The 20,098-nt window shown below is 41.7% G+C and overlaps 1 protein-coding gene across 1 annotated transcript in view; it reads left to right on the plus strand.

Moving 5' to 3' along the window:
- POLA1 (DNA polymerase alpha 1, catalytic subunit) overlaps positions 1-20,098 on the plus strand; it is a 278,247-nt gene that overhangs the window by 155,605 nt on the left and 102,544 nt on the right. The window contains exon 33 of the mRNA XM_066599857.1: positions 9,140-9,271. Coding sequence (XP_066455954.1) covers positions 9,140-9,271 — 132 coding nt within the window. The remainder of the gene's footprint in view (positions 1-9,139; positions 9,272-20,098) is intronic.

Consider the following 20,098-nt stretch of genomic DNA (forward strand, 5'->3'; position numbering starts at 1 on the left):
GACAGAGCACATTGCTATCATGATGGGAAGATAATTAACCAGTGAAGACAGAGAATTATAACTCTTAGAAGTGTAGGTCTGCCCTGCTGAAAAATTCCCAAGAAAGCCAAGGTGGCATCATTAGCTTTCTGTATCATCAAAGGCACTTAGCAACTGGAGGAAACTGACAGGAAGAGGTCTGGTTTTTGAGTCAACAGTCTGAGTGATCAGCGCTTTACAGCATAAAATCTTACATGCTAAGCTTAATGCAGCAACAAATAAACAAGTGTCCATTTTAACTGTGAAGAGTAGACTTCTATCTGCAGGTTTGACAGGTAGAGTATCAGTTAGAAAGCCACTGCTAAGATTGCAAAATAAAATAAAAACATAGACTTGGTTGGGCCAGGCAGCATCTCTGGTGGACTACTGAAGAGTGGGAGGTGGTCTTATGAACGGATGAGTCAAAATTTGACATCTTTGTTACATCATGCAGGGTTTTTGTACTCCTTCAAGCAGGTGAAAGGATAGTTCCTGAGTGTGAGACACCTTTTTGTTAAAAATGGAAAAGGAAATTTGATGGTCTGGGACTCTTGCTGGATACAGACTTGGCAACTTGCACAAAGTGACTAGCAAACTGGAAAATGGCTACCACAGCATTTAGATATGCCATGCAATACCCTCTGGTGTACACCTAGTTGGTCAGGAGTTCATATTACAGCAAGACAATGATCCAAAACCTACATGTAGATTATGACAGAACTTCCTAAGACAAGACGAAGCCGGTCAAAGAATGGAATGGTCTGCACACTCTCGAGACTTAAATCTCATTGAGCTTGTTTGGGATGACCTGAATAGAAGGGTGAAAGAAAAGAGACCTACAAGTGCAGCACATTTGTGGGAACGTCTGCAACAATGTTGGGAAGAAATTTCGGAACAATTTCTGAATGCAGTTGTAGAAAGGATGCCTCGATTGTGTAAAGTTGCTGAAGTCTAAAATCTAGATTTAATTTGGTGAAACAAAGTTAATCCATTATTTTTATTCATCTTAACTTGTTTATTCTGTGCTTTCATTTCAAAGTGCATTTGAGACATTAAGCTGTGTAAATATCAGTAAGAAAAATGGAGAAATTTTGGTGGTGTAAAACTTTTGACTAGTGGTGTACATCTGAATTTTGGCAAGGATAATGAGTAGGTAGATGTTTATGGCACGCAGACCAAATGCCACAATCATTCAACTAAAAGAGCAATGATGTACTAAGTAAAATGCATCCAAACAAACTAATATAATTATATAAAAAAAATATATAGTTTACTTACAACATTATCTTTAACAGCCTTGGGATGAGAGCAATGGAGGCACACAGTGGAAGCGGGAAGTAAACCTTTGTTGGCTTACTCAGTGTTTTAAGCATTTTTGCTATAGGTTTTATTAAGCTATTCGTTCATAATTTTTTTTTTTTTTTTTTTTTTACAAAACCCCTCTTTAGCTATGCAGCTAGGTGAAAAGGGGATGAGAAATCAATCTTCACCTAATTGCATAACAGAAGAGGGCGCTCCAGCTGCGCCTGCACTGTTCCCTCTAGTGCAGGCACAGCTGTTTCCATATACTAAAATAATAAATCGCCTGTGGTGTTGGGGCAAACAAATTGGGAACATAGGACAATTGACAAAATGATATGCCCTGTTGTATGGGAACAGCTTTGCCCGCACTAGAGAAAACTGTGTAGGCATAGCTGGATCCCCCTTCTTCTATGCATTTATTTCTCACCCCCATCTTCACCTAACTGCATAGTTCAAGAGGAGTTTTGTAACAAAAATGTACAGAATAGGCTTATTAAACCTATTGCACAAATGCTTAGAATCACCTATTCTGTACATAGGAATAACAACTTTAAAAAAGTGATGTGCCGTAGCATATTAATTAAATGTTTGTTCCACCCCTTACTATCCTGGACACTTTCAAACCATCCTTTGATATAACCCCAAAACTATCCTGTGTTTTCAGCTTTAGTACCCAGAGCTAGTTACAGAAAGGATGCAAATCTGTCGCCACATTTATATGGTGTGGTTGAGACGCAGTCAAAAAAGTAGAGGGAAAACTAAGCGCAGCTTTAATGCGCTTGCTGTTTTCACCACTACTGCAGAGAATCAAGGTGAGAACATGTGTGCTTTTCTTGGCACAGCTTCGCCCATGTTGTGAATACACCCGAAGGCCACAAGGTATGTACAGTATTGTAAGCTAAGCAGTAGTGCCAGCACAGTAATATCGATGCAGAATTGGCCATGGACTTGTACCCACCCCTCATAATTACTCCTAAATATGTGCCGGCTGTATAGCAGTGTTAATAAAACAGTTCTAATCGCATCTGACAGTGTTCATGTAGCCAAGGGAGGAAAAGGCACGCTGAGTGGATCACAGATGGGTTGTGTGCAGGACAGTGCCAGGAAACCAGGATCATCTCACTGAATTCTGGGCACATGTTTTCTATAGGGGTTGGCAGTCAGGAGCCTCATTAGAGGCTCGTGTCCTACCTTGTTTATAATGTGGCTATAATACATATGTGTGGAAGAGAAAATCAAAACTTATTTTACTTTTTCGTTTTGCTGAAGAGCATATGACTGTATTTTAAAATACATACAGCAGGTCTCCGTGCAATCGCTGATTCTACGCTCAAGACTAGGGTTCTGGTGACTTAGGCCATTTCATGTCCTCGTTATTTTGTGATCATACTATTGCAAAAGCCAATAGATACCCTGTTATCGAGGGTCAACCATGACCGATTCCCATAGAGAAACATATTTTTTTTACGTAGCCATAGGAATGAATAGGCTATATTGCTCAAAAATACTCATACTTTTAGTCCAAGAGAAAAATTGCTCATTTGTATAAACAAATGGAAAAAAGATAATTTTCTTATGCGGGTTCCATCCATAACGCAGTCAGATGGTATTAGTGCAAACAAATCATCCTTGTCAATATGAGCCTTATATGGGGAACAAGGAGGGTGTTCAACAGATGCAGTAGTGTGGTGATCACCATCATCGGAGAATGAAGTGACGGGTGATTAGGAGAAGAATGAGTAGAGGTAAAAGGTGGCTCTATAGAAAGGGATCAGGTAACTTCCGAACATGTATGAATGGGTGATTGCAAGATGCAATCTGTTATTAAAGTCGTATTTTTGGACTGCTTTGCAAAAAATGATTGCTGGATCCAGGAAAAAACCGGCATGCATATCATGTGGCTATACCATAAATGCTGAGATGAGAATACCCATTTATTCCTCATGCAGATCCGCAGTGGAAATCTATGTCCGTTTTAGATTTCTACCCAGGAACCTTTTTTTTAAGTACGCAGCACATCAGACGTAATCTAAAGTGCATGGACATAACTCCAATTATCTAATATACTTTGCTGAACTAAACTATACTTGTCTGGCCTGTCTTCATAGTCAGTGCTGAAAGAGAGCAAAGTCTGGAAGGGATTCTCTTCTATGTGGCTACTGTACATAAATGTCAGAAGTGTCTGCCTGCTGTGCTTCGCATTCACAGTATATGGATAGTTGCCATTATAACAAATTGCCTTTTTTACCCCCTGCTTATTCTCAGACCTCACATTATACAATGTGTGCCAATGGGGATGTGTAATATTATTCGATGGATCTGTAATTGTGTCAGTGTTAATGTATTAGGTATTGGAGCTAATTGGGCCTTAGTCTTACCAGTGATCTATACAAACTCATTGACCGCTGATTTGTGCTGTGGGTTTGGCAACATTTGGAGTTAAAGGAAACTCCAAATGTTGTATCCTTGTACTCAGACGCTGCCTCCATCAAATTAGGGGCATATTTAATCTTTAGTATTTTATCCCTTCTTCATTTCACAACTCGTATCTTTAATAATGAGTTTAGTTATATTATCTCTCCTGCTGTCTTTCCACTCCAGACATGAAAGCCTCATGGTGCGTTCCTGCCATGAAGTGATGCCAAAAAATGCATCATCGACCTTGGACCAGTAGAGAAAACCGGGCCAGCTTGACAAGTTCTCTTCACTGTCAGCCACACACTAGTTTTTGGCATGGTATTAGACTGTGAAACAGCAAAAACCTTGAAAATTAGAGACCAGAGATTCTTTTTATCTAAATTGAAAGTAATTATTTTAAGATAAGTTGGACAAACAGCAGATGTTAACCATTTTTTATAAACCAAAAGAAAATAACCATTGGTAGCAAGTGAAAGGAAAAGCTAGGCACAGATCAGCAGTTCCATGTTAAATCCTTGACTTTTGCTTCATTACAGCTGTAAATAAGAAAGCTAATTGCACAGAGACTTGACGATTTGCAGATGGGCTAGCTTATAGAAGAGCCGGATGTCAAGCTCTGAAATCTCTTCCACCTGGAATTTCTCAGTAATGGGGGGGTGGGTGAGCGAATGTTAACAGGGAAGGGGAAAGGTGAGCTCTTTCAGAAACGTTTAATCTCCAAATAGGCAATGTGAGGCTTAATTTGCTGTGATCTATTTTTATGATGAAAATCATGGTTGTGTTCACCTGCTAAAAAGCGAATAAAAACAAAAGGAAATGGTCACTACCTATAATCAGTCTGTGATTAGGTTAAGTATTTATATAGACAATTATGTGCCGAGATGAGTCTGATGCGCTGACTTTGAGCGGTGGCGGAGGAACGGGGAGCTAGGCAAGTATAAAATGCACACCCCTAGACTCGGCAGACCGTGGGCTATGATTCCGAAAACAACAGTTTATGGTGATCACAGGACCTGACTGCCTCCTTTTTAAGGTTGACCATCGAAATGAGTCCTCAGAAGGCTCAAAAGTGGGGCCATCTGGAGTCTTCTGCACTTTGTGAAAACCTCTTGGGTAACACAATCTGTGAAGCCCCATGAACACTACCTGTTGCCTAGTTATTGAGGTCTCCCGCTCCCTTTAACTTGAGCTGGAAACATTAATCATTTCGCAAGGGAAAGAAGGAAGAGCCCAAACTAGCTACAGCTAGTGAACCGGCTACTGGAACACCCTGGTAATTTGCACGCAGCGTGCAACACATTAACCCTTTGCAATCCAATTTTGGATTCAGGATTTCCTAGGGATTTTTCTCGTTCTGCCATTATACAATGGCGCTATCTGCTGGCTAGAGCCAGTATTGTGGTATGGGACATGCTGGAGAGGTCCCCGACAACAGAGCAGCCAGTAATCTGCAGTGAGAATACCCTGCCGGATGTCTTCCGACATCGGAGCTGTACAGCCCTCAATCAGAATGTCTTCAGACATCAGACAGTGGATTGGAAAGAGTTAAAGGAGATGTCCCGAGGCAGCAAGTGGGTCTATACACTTCTGTATGGCCATAATAATGCACTTTGTAATGTACATTGTGCATTAATTATGAGCCATACAGAAGTTATAAAAAGTTTTATACTTACCTGCTCCGTTGCTGGCGTCCTCGTCTCCATGGTGCCGACTAATTTTCGCCCTCCGATGGCCAAATTAGCCGCGCTTGCGCAGTCCGGGTCTTCTCCTCTTCTCTATGGGGCTCCGTGTAGCTCCGTGTAGCTCCGCCCCGTCACGTCACGTGCCGATTCCAGCCAATCAGGAGGCTGGAATCGGCAATGGACCGCACAGAAGCCCTGCGGTCCATGAAGACAGAGGATCCCGGCGGCCATCTTCAGCAGGTGAGTATGAAGACGCCGGACCGCCGGGATTCAGGTAAGCGCTGTGCGGGTGGGTTTTTTAACCCCTGCATCGGGGTTGTCTCGCGCCGAACGGGGGGGGGGGTTTAAAAAAAAAAACCCCCGTTTCGGCGCGGGACATCTCCTTTAAGACTTGATTTCGGGGACATTCCGAAATCTGTAGAGAAGGCTAGATGTGTTGCCAGTTGTCTACACACTGTTCAGTTACAATATACATATCGTTGGTTTAGACCTTAAAATCGATGTGACAGATTTAATTTACAAATTGTTCTTTTTAATTTAAAGTATGTTTCTAAGAACACTAAGAATTAGTGGGGATATAATTGTTAATCCTTTTATTTATATTTAATTATTTTAGGATCAAGTAGCAGTTCTTTGTATAGTCATAAATCATTTATTTATAATTTTTAAATTATTTTTAAACTAGCTTTACCGCATGCATGCTGCTCATTCTCCCATCCATAGCTCCTACCTCTCTGCAGTTCTCTTCCTGGTGCTTCTAAATACAGTTCCCCTCTTAAATACCCTTTACAGTTTATAGGCTTCACAATGCTGCTGGTGGTGGCTGTAAACAGCCAACAAGTTTGTCGACAATTGCATTATTTAGCCAAGTAAATTAATGCTTAAAATTTACTGCCAAATTAGTTTTAAATACTGTGAGGCTGTTAGCTTTTCCTATAGCAGATGACTTTACTGTGCCTGCTGAACATAGTCTTTTGAGTAATTTTGTTTCTGCTGTGTTCAGACTATTTTAAAACACATTTACTCAAGCTTTTATTTAACTAAGGACTTGTCACACAGCCAGTATTCTTGTATCTTGTCACCACCAGCAGAATGGGTGGAGAGCTAGTGATGGCCTGTATCCACCCAGTGCACGCCCACACGCTGCTGATTGGCTGTGTGCAGCTAGGTCCTCAAAGGTCCTAGCAGCGTGGGCATTTACTCAATGCTGGGATGGAGACTTGGGGTTAGGGGTCGTTTCTGTGTTAGCATTACATTATTGGCTATTAATCCTCCGACCTCTGCCCCCCTTACCGACCCTGCTCTCTCTCCACAGCGTGAAGGGAGGTGATCTGCCTGATCTCTGCTGCATCAGGGCTACTCTGTCACAGCAGAGAGAGAGAGAGAGAGAGAGACCCTCAGAAGCCACAATACACAACTGTGGGTGGCAAGACATGGAAAGGAGATGCCTGCTTCGGGGACACTTATAGCAGCAGCGTCTGTAGTGATGTTTGCCTGGGCTGGAGGGTTAGAGGTTAGTTTTCCTGTTAGGCTTAGATTATTACCTCTAAATGCTTCTATGTTACACAGCTGTAGGAGCAGAGGCCCCACAGTACTGCAGAGTGTTACAGCTGTAGGAGGAGAGGCCCCCAGTACTGCCGAGTATTACACCTGTAGGAGGAGAGACCCCCAGTACTGCAGAGTATTACAGCTGTAACATGTAAGCATTTACAGAAAATAATCTAAGCCTAACTGGAAAACTATCTCCTAATCCTCCAGGCCAGGCAAAAATCACTGCAGACACTGCAAGGACCTTCAGGAATTCAGCCAATCATGAGCTAGGGGTGTGACAGGGACTTTCCTCCATGCAACAAACCCCTAGCTTCTTGGTGGTGACAAGATCCAATAATACCCTCTTTAGACCTAAGGGCAGGGTTGAATTCTTTCCCGTGAGATCAGAAAAGGCTTATTCAGGATTCTTCCTTTCAAAAAATCCTTTGTCATTGTAAGATGGCTGCAGATGATTTTTCTTTCGGGAAATATTGAAATCATACAATGGTCACAATAACCTACAACTTTCCCATAACTTAAAAGTTGCTGTATTTGGGGATCACTTACTCCCTAGACTTGTAAATTGCCAGAGTAAAGTTTTGCTTTCTGACAGTTGAACAGTTAACCCCTTAGTGACAGTGTTTTGTTTTTGTGTTTTTTTTTTGTGTTCATTTTTCTGTTTACCTCCCTTTAAAAAAAATAATTTAAAAAAAAAGTAACTTCTTTATCCATCACTGCCGCTGTATGAGGTCTTGTTTTTTTGTAGGACAAGTTGTATTTTTCAATGGCATTATTTAATATACCATGTAATGTACTGAAAAACGTCAAAACAATTTTAAGTGGAGAGAAATGGAAAAAAATGAAATTCCGCCATCTTTCAGTGCATCTTGTTTCTACGGCGCACAAAAGGCAACAAAAATGACCTGATGACTTTATTGTATGCGACAGTACGATTATTAGAACACCAAACTTATGTTTGGTGATTATTTGAAATTCTTTTCTGCCGCCATCTTCTGTGTGAAATAGCTTTTTTTATTTTTCTGTCGACAATTGTGCGAGGGTTCATTTTTTGAGTATTGGAGCCATTTTGAAATACCTACGACTATTTGATTGCTTTTTATTGCATTTTTTTCCTTCTAGACAGAATGACCAAAAAAGCGCATTTCTGGCGTTATTTATTTCTTTTTTTCTGACGACTGTCATAGTGCGGGCTGAATAATGTGTTACTTTGATTGGACTTTTATGGACGCAGTGATACCAAATATGTAATTTTGACTTATTATTTTATTATAAATATGGCAAAAGGTTTTATTTGTTTTAATAATTAACAAGACTTTATTGATTTTATTATTTTTACTTTTTTTTTTAGTTCCCAGAGGGGACAACAACTTGAGATACTGTGATCGCTCCTGCAGTATAATACCTCAGCATTGCATTATACTGCAATCTGATAGGCATTCTGCCATGGCAGCCCTGGGGCCTTTGAGAAGGCCCCCCGGCTGCCATGACTCCTGCACGGCTCCCTGCGATCTCATCGCAGGGGGCCGTACGTGGCCCCCGAACATCTGATGCGCCATGCGGCTTATCAAGGCTGTTGCAGCCGGGTGTCAGCTCTAAGAAACAGCCGGCAACTGGGATCACCACACAATCTCCCTCCATACACATACTGCAGCGGTAGGACATAAAAACACTATAGGCGGTCACTAAGAGGTTAAGCACACAAGCCTTTGATCTGCCACCATGCAGCCAATCAGTTGTCTTTGAGTTGGTGTACAAATAAACAAGCATTATGCCAAACTAAACTGGCCAACAAGGAACAGAGTCTTATCAGTGTGCTTGTGCAAAGTGCCAAATGATTGAAATTAATCTGATGATGCCATCCACTTCTACTTTCATGTGACTAAAGCCAAAATTTACTAAACCAACGGCCTACATTCATGGGACACTAGTCTGTCGTTGGCCATCATAAACGATTGAGTATTTTCTTGTTATCAAATGGTTGTTGACCAAAGTGGCCAAAATCAGCGATTTGGTATGATCAAAGTCTTGTGTACGGGCAGAATTAGTAGTGTATACAGCAGTAACTTGAATATGGCACATGAGGTCTTTGTTTTTGCTCTTTAATGTTACTGTGCTGTTGGTAAACTTTTTCTGTCAATTTCTAACTCATTTTGTCCTTTCTATTTCAGGGACTACAGATCGAGCCCAGTTTATTAAGATGTAGTAAACCAGAATGTGATGCTTCACCGCTCAATCATGTTGCTCAGGTGCAAAATAAGTTACTTTTAGACATAAGACGACACATAAAGAAGTACTACAGTGTAAGTAATATATCTGCAGTTACATATATTCTTGTTGTTTGGGTCTTTATACTTCTTTTTTAGGCTGCAAAATGTTGTTTCACACAGGACTGCAAATCAAGCTGCCCAATGAACCAGAATATAACCGCAATCCAGAACCCCTCAGATCTTCTATATGAAAGTTGTATGGCAAAGTAGCCCACTTATTAATTAACTTCAAAGCAACGCATGTATTTAGATCCAATCCCAAATCTATGCGTCTAACACCACTTACACACTATTATTAGTTGCAAAGGTAAAATGCATTACATTTGAATGAAATGTGTTTTGCTGCAAAAGATAGAACAGAACAGTCTCCGTGCTTACAACCAAACTGGGCTATGGACAAAGTGGCATGAGTCCGAGATGATGAGATGGCTCCTTGCTAAGCCTCTGCAGACCCTTTCAGAACTGGAACTTGGGTGTCTCAAGTACTGATGGACCCCGCACGTGGTCCACTTTTCTGTCTGTCTGCCTCTATAAAGCCTCAGTCAAACGAGCGTTTTTTTTGGTTTGTTTGTTTTTTGCACACAAATAGCCACACAAGACAATTGTTTCTGTTAGAACTAGTGGTTTCCTATTGCAGCATTTACGTGAATGATATTTTTAGACGTGCAAAAGACTTGTACCTGCATAAGATAGGACATGCGTGGCTACAATGCACACATCTAAGGTGCGTGCTGTGAGAGAAGATGGGACCTGAATTTTGTGCAAGAGTTCCTATTGACTCCTATGGGAGCTGGTTAACACACAGCATGCCCCATGGATCGTGTAAATGAGCACATTATGTGCGAGCATAGATCGCGCCTTTAGCTTCGTTCACACGTTAGGGCTTCATTCAGTGTTTCCATCTCTCTGCTCAGTTTGTGGAGGAGAGAAACTGATGTAAAACTGAAATGAGCTGATCAGTTTTCCCACTGTGTTTTTGGTCCGGGCAATCAAAAATGAAGCAAAATGGAACTGATGCATACTGCAAGCATTCATTTTTTTCCCGCCATTGATCTGAATGGGTTTTCAAAGAACTGATCAGTTTATTTCAGTTTTAGATCAGTTTCTCTCCTCCAAAAGCTGAGCAGACTAATGGAAACCCTGAACTGAACCCTAACGCGGGTTTGAATTCACCGTAACACTAGCTCCCTCTCTTCCATTCTTCTGACTCTTCCTCCTTCAGGCCACGTTATCTCCCGTGGCCTATATTCTGCATATCGGGTGCTTGCAGCAGTATACACCCCTATACCAGGGCATACCCTGTTTGAGCCTTTGGACCTACAAACTGAACAAGGTCTTTTTAACCTCTCGTTATGGGATTAAGGGCAGGAGGACGCATGAGTCTGCATCTGACCTGTAGTCCCAGTAGTTCCTCATCCCTCAGTCTTGGGCAAAGCATGTGAAGGCTGGGAAGCCGAGTTGTAGAGTAATTGTATGCTGCTCTCTAATGGGCCACGTGGGATACCTTCCTGCCATATTGCACTGAGCAGGATGATTTTTTAATTGTAAGCTGCACATTAAATAGATGAAATAGAATTTACTTTGCTTTAGAAATAATAAACTAATCTATAAAGATGGGTGATTTTGTAAACAAGGAAACACTGCCTTGCATATAAATTTCCTTGAAATGTTCCTAGCGAGCAGCTGTTCTCAAACAGCTTCTTATATGAATGATTTCTTTACCAACACGCTGTTAAAGTATATATGTATGTATTATGTGTGCATATATATTAGTTAAATCAGGCAGTTACTTTTATCTGATGTATTGTCATTATTTGCACAGTTGTAAATTCTTATGTGCCGGTGGCTAAAATCCGCCTCCCTCGGCTATAAATTGTATGGAAGGTAAACAGAGGGTTATCTATTAGCGTTGGAGAAGGTTCTCTGTGAAATTCCGTACGGGGCGGATCTGCCATGGAATTTCTGTGCAGAGCCTCCACACGAAAATTCCATCGCATTTACAGCAGCAGCAAAGTGGATGAGATTTTGAAAGTCTGGTCCACAAGCTGCGGACATAACCCCTATAAAACCCGTGTGGAAATTGACATCCAGTTTTGAATTCCGTTCCTCATCATGTCAATTTTATCACAGTTTCTGCTGCGGAATTCGCCTCTTCTCAATGAGGGGGTGAATTCCGAACAGGAATATGCGATAAAACCCGATTCAAAATTCGCACTAAATGGTGCAGGTTTGGAGGCAGGTGTTCCACTGCAAATCAGCCCCCGGGTGGACCCAGCCTGGAACTGTCTGCCTGCCATGGGATGCTGTGAGGTTAAAGATTTTCTAGGTTAATACAAAGCTTAGTTTTCATACAGAATAATATACATTTTCTAAATTTCGGTTCCACACAGATTTTAGGACCTATTCTTACTTATGCCTATTGTATCTGCTTGGGGTAGGACTGCTCACTCCTTGTAAGGGACTGTTCACACAATCAAGATTTAGTTTTGGCTCATATTCCTTGCCAAAATCTTCATCAAACCTGCTAAAATACCACATCCAGGGCAAGTGAATCATGGATTCTAGGTAAGGGCTATATGGCAACTTCAGACTGCAACAGGGAACACGCAACCAAAGAGCACTGTGTATTTAGGACCTCCTAGCATGCACATTGAGATCAGTGGGGTCTCCGTGCAGGTCACAAAAAATTAAACCTTGCTGGCCTTTTTGTGATCTGTAACTGGCATTGCAACCCCATTGACTTCAATGCGAGTACAAGGCCACAGGGCTACACAGCAATCTTTAATCATATAACCCCTGTCGCTAGCCAAAAGTTGCATTGTAGCTTAACACCCCAGTTACACATAGCAGTAAAAACCCTTCCCTTTTTTTTTTTTTTTTTTGTTCACACAGCAGCAATAAAATGAATACATTTTGAACAGTTATCATTCGGTTTTGCTCTATCCAACAATAAACTGAACAACAATCATTCCATGTAAAAGGGCCTTTGTTATATCACCTTGCCTATGGCCATGTTCAAACAACTGCATATGGCATGTGCCCGGGAGACTCTCATCAGATAGGACATCGACACCCATCTGTGTGCTTTCACAGACCTCACACACTGCATGGATGAAAGAGGACTTAATGTACAATATAAGGACAGGCAGCCGTGTGACTAGCCTCATAGAGTCCTATTATATGACTGTATGCTGTCCATACACTGACGGCACATGGCCTGCATACGGCTGTGTGAATAGGCACTAAGACCCTTAAACTCTGGCTGATGAATTTTAATATTAACCCTCAACATGAGATTTTGTTATATTGCTGTGATGAAAATGAGTATCCTATCGACTTTTGCTACGTGTTACCAAATTAGAACAAGTGGTGACGCGGTTTTATATCGTGGCTTGCACTTAATGTCAGTATTTCATGAAGCTAAGCTATGCAACTAGATCATTGCCCAAGTCTTTGGTATAGAAGTCCTAGATTTGGTAATTATGGCTGCTGTCCGTTATCTACATCACAGCGTTTACTTTTGCTTATTTCCAACAAAAAAAAGTCCAGGTTTATTTTATTATATTTTTTTTCATATATGCACAGAATATTATAAGGTTCCTGAAGGGTTAAATTGAACATGAGGATTTCTTAGAATACATTCTGCATTGTAAAATCCTGTTAATATATATGCAGTCATTTTCCTCCAGTGATTAAAAACTTCAGATTCCTGACAGGTATGGGTTGTCAAAACAGATAACTGAAAGCATTAATTAACGTTCAGAGTCCCTTTCCCTTCCAAAATTAACATGTTCAAATATATAGCAATAAACCTGTTTTTTTTTTTCAAATTTTTTTTTTTTAAGTACAAAAAAAAAAAACACATTCTGAATAGAAAACAGTCACAAGCCGCTATTCTTGCATGTTTTTAGAAGCCTCAACAATCATGAAAAGAACCAGTCTCTAGCATATAAGAAAAGGGTGACGGCTGTAGAAAAACATACAATTTAAGTGGCTACGTGAAGAAAAATGAAATGAATTTTTTTTCTAATTTGTATATACTAAGAAAACCAGACTTTCACCTGTATTTTTGTGTATTTTCCACATGGATATTCATGAAGCATAAACAGTTTTTGATTGAAAATGATTTGCGTTGCATTTGTTATCTGCAATATTAGTGTATATTAAGCTGGTATAACAAAAGCAGAACAGTTATGTAGGCTGGATGAACCAATGGCTATAAAGACACTTGTATACATGCACATATGAGGTCTGGGTTTCGATTGACCTCCTGAGAGGCCCCAATGACGGCACACTCTTGCTTTTCTCAGCCTTGACATAGGAATACATTGTGTGTTCAAGTCACCATTTCCAGTCTTCCTTATTGCTTTTGGTGGTTAAGCCATTAGTGTTTTCTAGCAGACCTTGTAGATCTCAGGAGAAAGCCATGAGGTTATCCCTATGCCCCCTTATTTTGTTTTGGGCTGACCATCATTTTTGCAGTCTGACTCAGTTTGAAATCTGTCAGTGAAGTTGAAATGACTTCTTGGTTTTCCACCCTTTTCTCTCCTCCCCTGCAGGGTCTTCTAAGCTAATTTATGATAAGAAAATGCAGGAGAGAAGATAGAGGGAAACTAAGCAGTCAGTCCATCCTCACTGGCAGATCTACAATTGAGACTTGAGGCCCTTTTACATGGCAGGGTTATTCAAAAAATCGTTAAAACGAGCAAAAGTGAACAAGAATCGTTCAACTTAAACGCAGCCAACAACCGATAGAGGAAGAATAAGTCACTCGTCGTTTGTTGTTCTTTTTATGTGGGACTAAAAATCATCATTGGATCATTCACTTATCGTTCAGTCTATAGTGATTAAAGGGGTTGTTCTGCATGCGCAGAAGCCCTGTGCGGAGCGAGCACGCCGGAGCGGCCCCTTCAGCGCAAGCGCGTCTATTCCAGGCAGAAGAAGGCTTTGGTCGGCGCCATGGAGACGGGGACGCCAACACCGGAGGGGGTAAGTATATAACTTCTGTATGGCCAATATTTAATGCACGATGTATATTACAAAGTGCATTAATATGGCCATACAGAAGTGCTTAACACCGCTTGCTATCGCGGGACAACCCCTTTAAGTTATTCTCGTTCACTTATACAGTGAATGTGAATGATTTATTGAGCCAGCAATGTTTCTGCCTGTATAAACAGACTTCACAAGCAAAATTTTGTTTGCTAATTCAAAGGAGAAATCGGCAGGTCTAAATGACCCTTAGGGCTGATTCACAGACATATATGGGTTTTGGTCACGTAAATACGCTGCATATTTTCACAATAACTTGTGTATTTCGGCTGTTCCTGTGGGGTTTTTGTGCAGTTTAAATACTGTATTTCCCTGAAAATAAGACACTGCCCTCTTTTTTTGGGGGGGGGGGGGGAATAAGACAGAGTGTCTTATTTCCGGGGGGCGCGGCGTCCTTGTCTCACAGATGTCTTCTTCTTCCGACGGGGCTTTGAATACCCCCCCTCCAGCAAAGCGAGTGCTGTGATTGGCTAATCGAGCGCTGGCAGTCAATCTAAGCCCCGGCGCTCGATGAGCCAATCACAGCCATTCAGTGATGTCATGTCTGCCGGCAGAGGGGGCCATCGCTGCTGCCACCGGCGGAGGGGGCCATCACTGGACTATGTGAGTATTATTTTTTTTTTTTGTGGGGCACCCGACATAGTCCCTTTTTTCGGGGGAGGGGTAGGGGGCTTATATTTCAAGCCTCCCCCGAAAACCCAATAGGTCTTACTATCGGAGTCGGACCTATTTTTGGGGAAACGCGGTATGCTGCGTATTAACCCCCAGAAAAGAAAATACGCAGAAGTTTCCTGAAAATGTAATGTGTATTCACTGCATATTTGCACTGGCCCATTTACTTCAATCACGTATTTCGCTGCCTAATGCGCTCCAAAATAGTTCATGCTGCGTCTTTTTTTGTTTTGTTTTTACACGCGATAACCAGCTGAGCAGACGAGTAAGTACTGCTTCTTTTTATTAATGCATTTTCAAGGGTTTTTTTTAACGTCACACTTTTTGCACAACACTTTTAATGTATTGTTCTCCTGCTGTTGTGTGTTTCTATATTTGTTTGCTATTACATATGGGCAGAACTATAGTTAAGGCCCATTTACACGGGACGATTATCGTTCAGAGTTATTCAAATTCCTGCACTCCCGAGTTTGAATATTAGTCATTACCTGTAAATGCATGCAGAGACTGAACGACTGAGCGAGGAGTTGTTTAGTCGTTCAGTTTTCTGCATGAAGAAATTGAACGACGAGCCATTCAGTGTAAACAGAAGCCGTTCAGTTATGAAGGACTGCCTGCTTACGGTGAATGGAGGCTGGTGGGGGAAGAACGCCGCCCCGTCTCCCTGCTGACCGCGCTGTGAGCGATGCGATACTCTCGCCGCTGTAACAGCATAGGAGCGACCTTTACTGGGACACGCTGTTGGCCATCGTTTGCCTGGCAGTTCGTTCCGTGTAAATGGGGCTTTACTCTACCCTGTGTGTTATCTATTCTCTGAGTGGTTACTTGTTGTACTAGTCCTCATCTGTGACATCATTTGTATGTTTTCCCTTGCTGTCATGGTACATGGTGAGCGTTCCTGTCCGCATTATTTCTGCGCTACGTTATGTTGTGCAGTATCTCTGTATCTGTCATATCACTGTATTTATTACCCCAGTTCTATCCCATCCCATTGTCAATGATCCCTGTACGGTGACATCACAGGGTGGTCTATCCCTCTCCGGCTTCTCATGTTCTGAACCTGTGGTGAAGGTGGTCATGCTGCATTAAGGCCCCATGGCTAACTTATGCGCTACGCACATGACTTTATATATGTTTCCTAACTAATTTCCTTAGTCTGATATAGGGGGGCACAGCTAAGCAGCTTGTATTCACTTACATCATCATCATCATGCATTTGTTAAAACCGGAATGTGCTATTACAGTGTTTCAGTTTATATAAAGACCTTTGGAATTCGGTTAGTGCAGATAGTGCTGACTTATATAGCACATGCATATTATCACACTAATTACGCTGCGGCACAATAATTGATATAGTGGCTTTTTTATTGAAGAGGATGGGTGCAAAAATAGAAATGCCATGCTAAATCTAATTTCAGAAGTGAAGAAGGCTTTTTTTAAGCAAGAAATTTCATCATCTTGTCAGCTGGCAGAATGCCTGCTGGGGATTCACAAAGGCTAAGAATTACACTTTCATGAAATTTTCTTCACTAACTGCCCTGGTTAATTTGAAAGATAACCCACTGTTCTAATTCATTCTGCGGTTGGGAGGTGCAGGTTTTTTTATCTTTTGATCTGACAAAGCATTTGTGTTAATCGTTTTGGCCCTCAACTAGACACTCTTGGGATGGCGCTTTTACAATAAATGTGTCTGTGATAGCTCTTTAGTCTATTATACGTACAATAGATCCATAGAACTGGTAATTAATTCTGTACTGCTTTGGGAAGCAGGAAGAATAGGTGTAACACTGTCAAGTGCTGCTGGGAAGTTTGTTTAGCCGATTCATTTTGAAGTGGTACCCTCATGATGTACGAATGTATCATTAAGTACTATGCATGAGTAGTAAAAGCTATTTGTTAGCAATGCTGGGGTTTTCTTGGATCAATACAAAAACACCCCTTAGGGCATTTCTACGTTTTTACATCTATATATGCCGATATTATTCAGAGCAAGGTATTTTTAAATATTACCATGATTACTGCTGTGATACATTTTTTTTCGATTTAAATGGCAATTTCTAGATTTGTTTGACAAGCAGGTGTTTCTGCTGCTGTTCGCTGCATAGTTTATTGTTCTTGCTTTGGTAAAGTCGCTAACATGACTTACAACATACCTGCTTCTAGCTATGTGAATGTGCACAACTGTATTTCTGGCAGGGAACACTTAGGGCATTTTAATTACAATAATCTATACTTAAATGGTCATTAACTTTTCTGAAAAATCGCTCAAAAGTGCTGGTAACTAGGGGTCTTTCTCCTAACTTTCTGTCCACTTCTTGCTGTCAACTGTGTTACTGCAGAGCAGAAGACAGCAGAACAAGAAGTGCAGGAGGTGGATGAGTCATTGTGCTCCTTGAAGAATATAGACTTAACACATTTATCTGCAGCTAACAGTGACTGTTTACTGTGTTTTAGCTACTGAAATCACATCTCCACTGTTCAGTACTGCTGGAGGATATATGATATACTGTATGTATTTGTGTGTGTGTGTATGTATTTCACAGCCAGAAACCAGAATCTGCAGTTCTCTGCACAGTCTGTAATACAGCAGCCAGGCTCCTGCTAACAGTCCTATGAGGATTGAGAATCCAGTGTATGATCTGCAAATGGCAAAATAGGGAAAAATACAAGATACATGTCATATAATCATGTACACGCAGCATCTTATTCAAAAATTCACCTTATTCATTCTTATTCACATGTCGCTAGCTGACTCTCATTCTAAAATTTATTTGAAGCCTGGTATGTTCTTTTTTTTATTTTCCAAAATTTAAAAAGGAAAATCTACTTCACCTCTCAGTACGTATGGGGAAACTTTTAATCCATTGCAGAAATCTGAGGTGGAGCCCGGGATTTGTGTCCAGGGTTTGCATTTATTGATGCTGTGGATCCGGACATGGATTAGACCCCTGCATTGAATCTCTGTCAAGAAATGACATGCCACTCCCCTCCCCCATGGCATAGATTTCAATTTTGTGTGGAAAAATCATGTTATATAAGCGAACAGATTTCCATTTAGATGTTTGGTACTTTAACAGTGTTGGTTCTTGGGGCTGGAATCCAATGGGAGAGGCAGCTGTAGCGAGACTTGCATAGAGTTGGGTATGCGGTATTGAAGATCAGGTACATAAGCAGAGTTTGGTACACAGCTTTGGAGATCGATCGTTACCAGGTATAAATAGAGTTTGGAGATTAGAATACTGATGAGCACAATACTCCAGGCAACAAGAAAGCTGAGGGTTTGACTGGAGCAGCAGCGACTGTGATTGGTCACAGAGCAGGTGAAGTCCATAATTAAAGGGGTTTTCAGAGTTATTGATTTTATATAGTTTTGGGCTCCCCGTACCCAAAACTCTATTTAGGCCCAATGTCCGCGGGCAAAATAGAATTAGCAAATCAGCGCGGGTCTCCTGCATGCATGATCCGCTCCCATAGGGAATCATTGGTAATTAAATACGTGCAGATGTCTTTTTTTTCCTGGCGAGCGGGAAACCACCCGCAGCATGCTCCATTTCGTGCGGTTTTCCCACACGCACTGCTCCCATGCCTTTCATTGAAGCCTATGGAAGTCGTCCAGTCCCGCGGCATAGACACAGGTATCACTGCATTCATGCCGCGGGAAAGCAGGACTTTTAAAAAAGCGTGCCCAGTGCATGAGCGCGGCCCGCTGCCGACGTGCCGAGCACATCCACCAGGCCAAAGAAAAAAGATCCGCCCGCAGCGTCTGGACAGAGAATTATAATTTGCTTTCTTGACCTCATATCTGCAGGGCAGGAGGGACCTGCTGCAGAATTCTGCATGAGGGATCCGTGCGGGCCTGAATTTCCCCGTGGAAACTAGGCCTAAGTAAATATACTCACCTGTTAGATGCTGTGGCGCCACGGTGATATCAGAAGGTTTGGTGATATCCCATAAACCTGTCACATGGCTTCTAATGTAGAAGGTTACGTTACGTCCCTGATGAATGTCTCTGTCCTTTCTGCTTGCTGCAGTGCTCATATGCTGCCTTGAATATTAGGGGTACTCTGAAAACCCCTCAGGATATATAAAGCACACAACTAAACAAGGTTCAAAACAAGAAGGCTTTGCATAGCATGATGGTAAAGGTTATAAACTACGACAGGGATGATCAGGGCTCAGGTGTTGGCATATTAAGTTTTTGACAGGGATGTGGATTCTGCATCAAATCTGTAACCGTCTCTCTTGTTTGGGGAAAAAAAACATCTATGTAGCTTTGATGCAGTTTTTTGAGTTTTAAGACCATTTCCACGATCAAAATTTAATTGTGGAATCCACACGGATGATCTGCAGTTCAATATGCCCATAGACATTCATTGGGCATCCGCAGGTAGCTAAATACCCGCAGATGTCATTTTTTCCCGGCGTGCGGATTGCACGCACGAGAAAACACCCATAGCATGCTCCATTCTCTGCGGTTTCCAGCATGGATGGCTTCCTTTGAAGTCAAGGCTGGACAAATATCTGGGATGACTTAGTGATCCTGCACTGAGCAGGGGGTTGGACCCGGTGACCCTGGAGGTCCCTTCTAACTCTACCATTCTATGATTTAATGCAAGGCGTCTGTGCTGCGGATCCACGGGAAATCGGGAGATTAAAAAAAAAAAGTGGCGCATGCGTGCCGCATGCTGTGTGCATCCACCGTGCAGAATAAAGACGATCCTGCCGTGAGGGCGAAGACCAACACTTCAGCTGGACAGGTGAGTAAATATCTTTTTAGGGCTCATGGAAACCGTGCGCGCCCGTGGACATGAGGCGTAAGTTATGAAGATTCACAATAAAGAAAGAGGTCCTGCGCTTCTTAAAAGAGGCAGTTGTAGAGGTCTCCAAATCTGAAAATCGTTATTCACTTACTTGAGACCCTCCTCATAGGAGAAGTAAACCTTATTGTCAGTCACAGCAAATGTTTACTTCTCCTATGAGGAGGGTCTCAAGTAAGTGAATAAGGATTTTCAGATTTGGAGACCTCTATAATTGCCCCTTTTAAGGAGTGCAGGACCTCTTTTTATTGTGAATCTTCATTTCTATCCCGGGAACCTTCGTGGCATCTGGTGATTGATCCTGCAGCTCTCCGCCACG

This window comes from Eleutherodactylus coqui, chromosome 4 (assembly GCF_035609145.1).
Source record: "Eleutherodactylus coqui strain aEleCoq1 chromosome 4, aEleCoq1.hap1, whole genome shotgun sequence".
Classification (NCBI taxonomy): domain Eukaryota; kingdom Metazoa; phylum Chordata; class Amphibia; order Anura; family Eleutherodactylidae; genus Eleutherodactylus; species Eleutherodactylus coqui.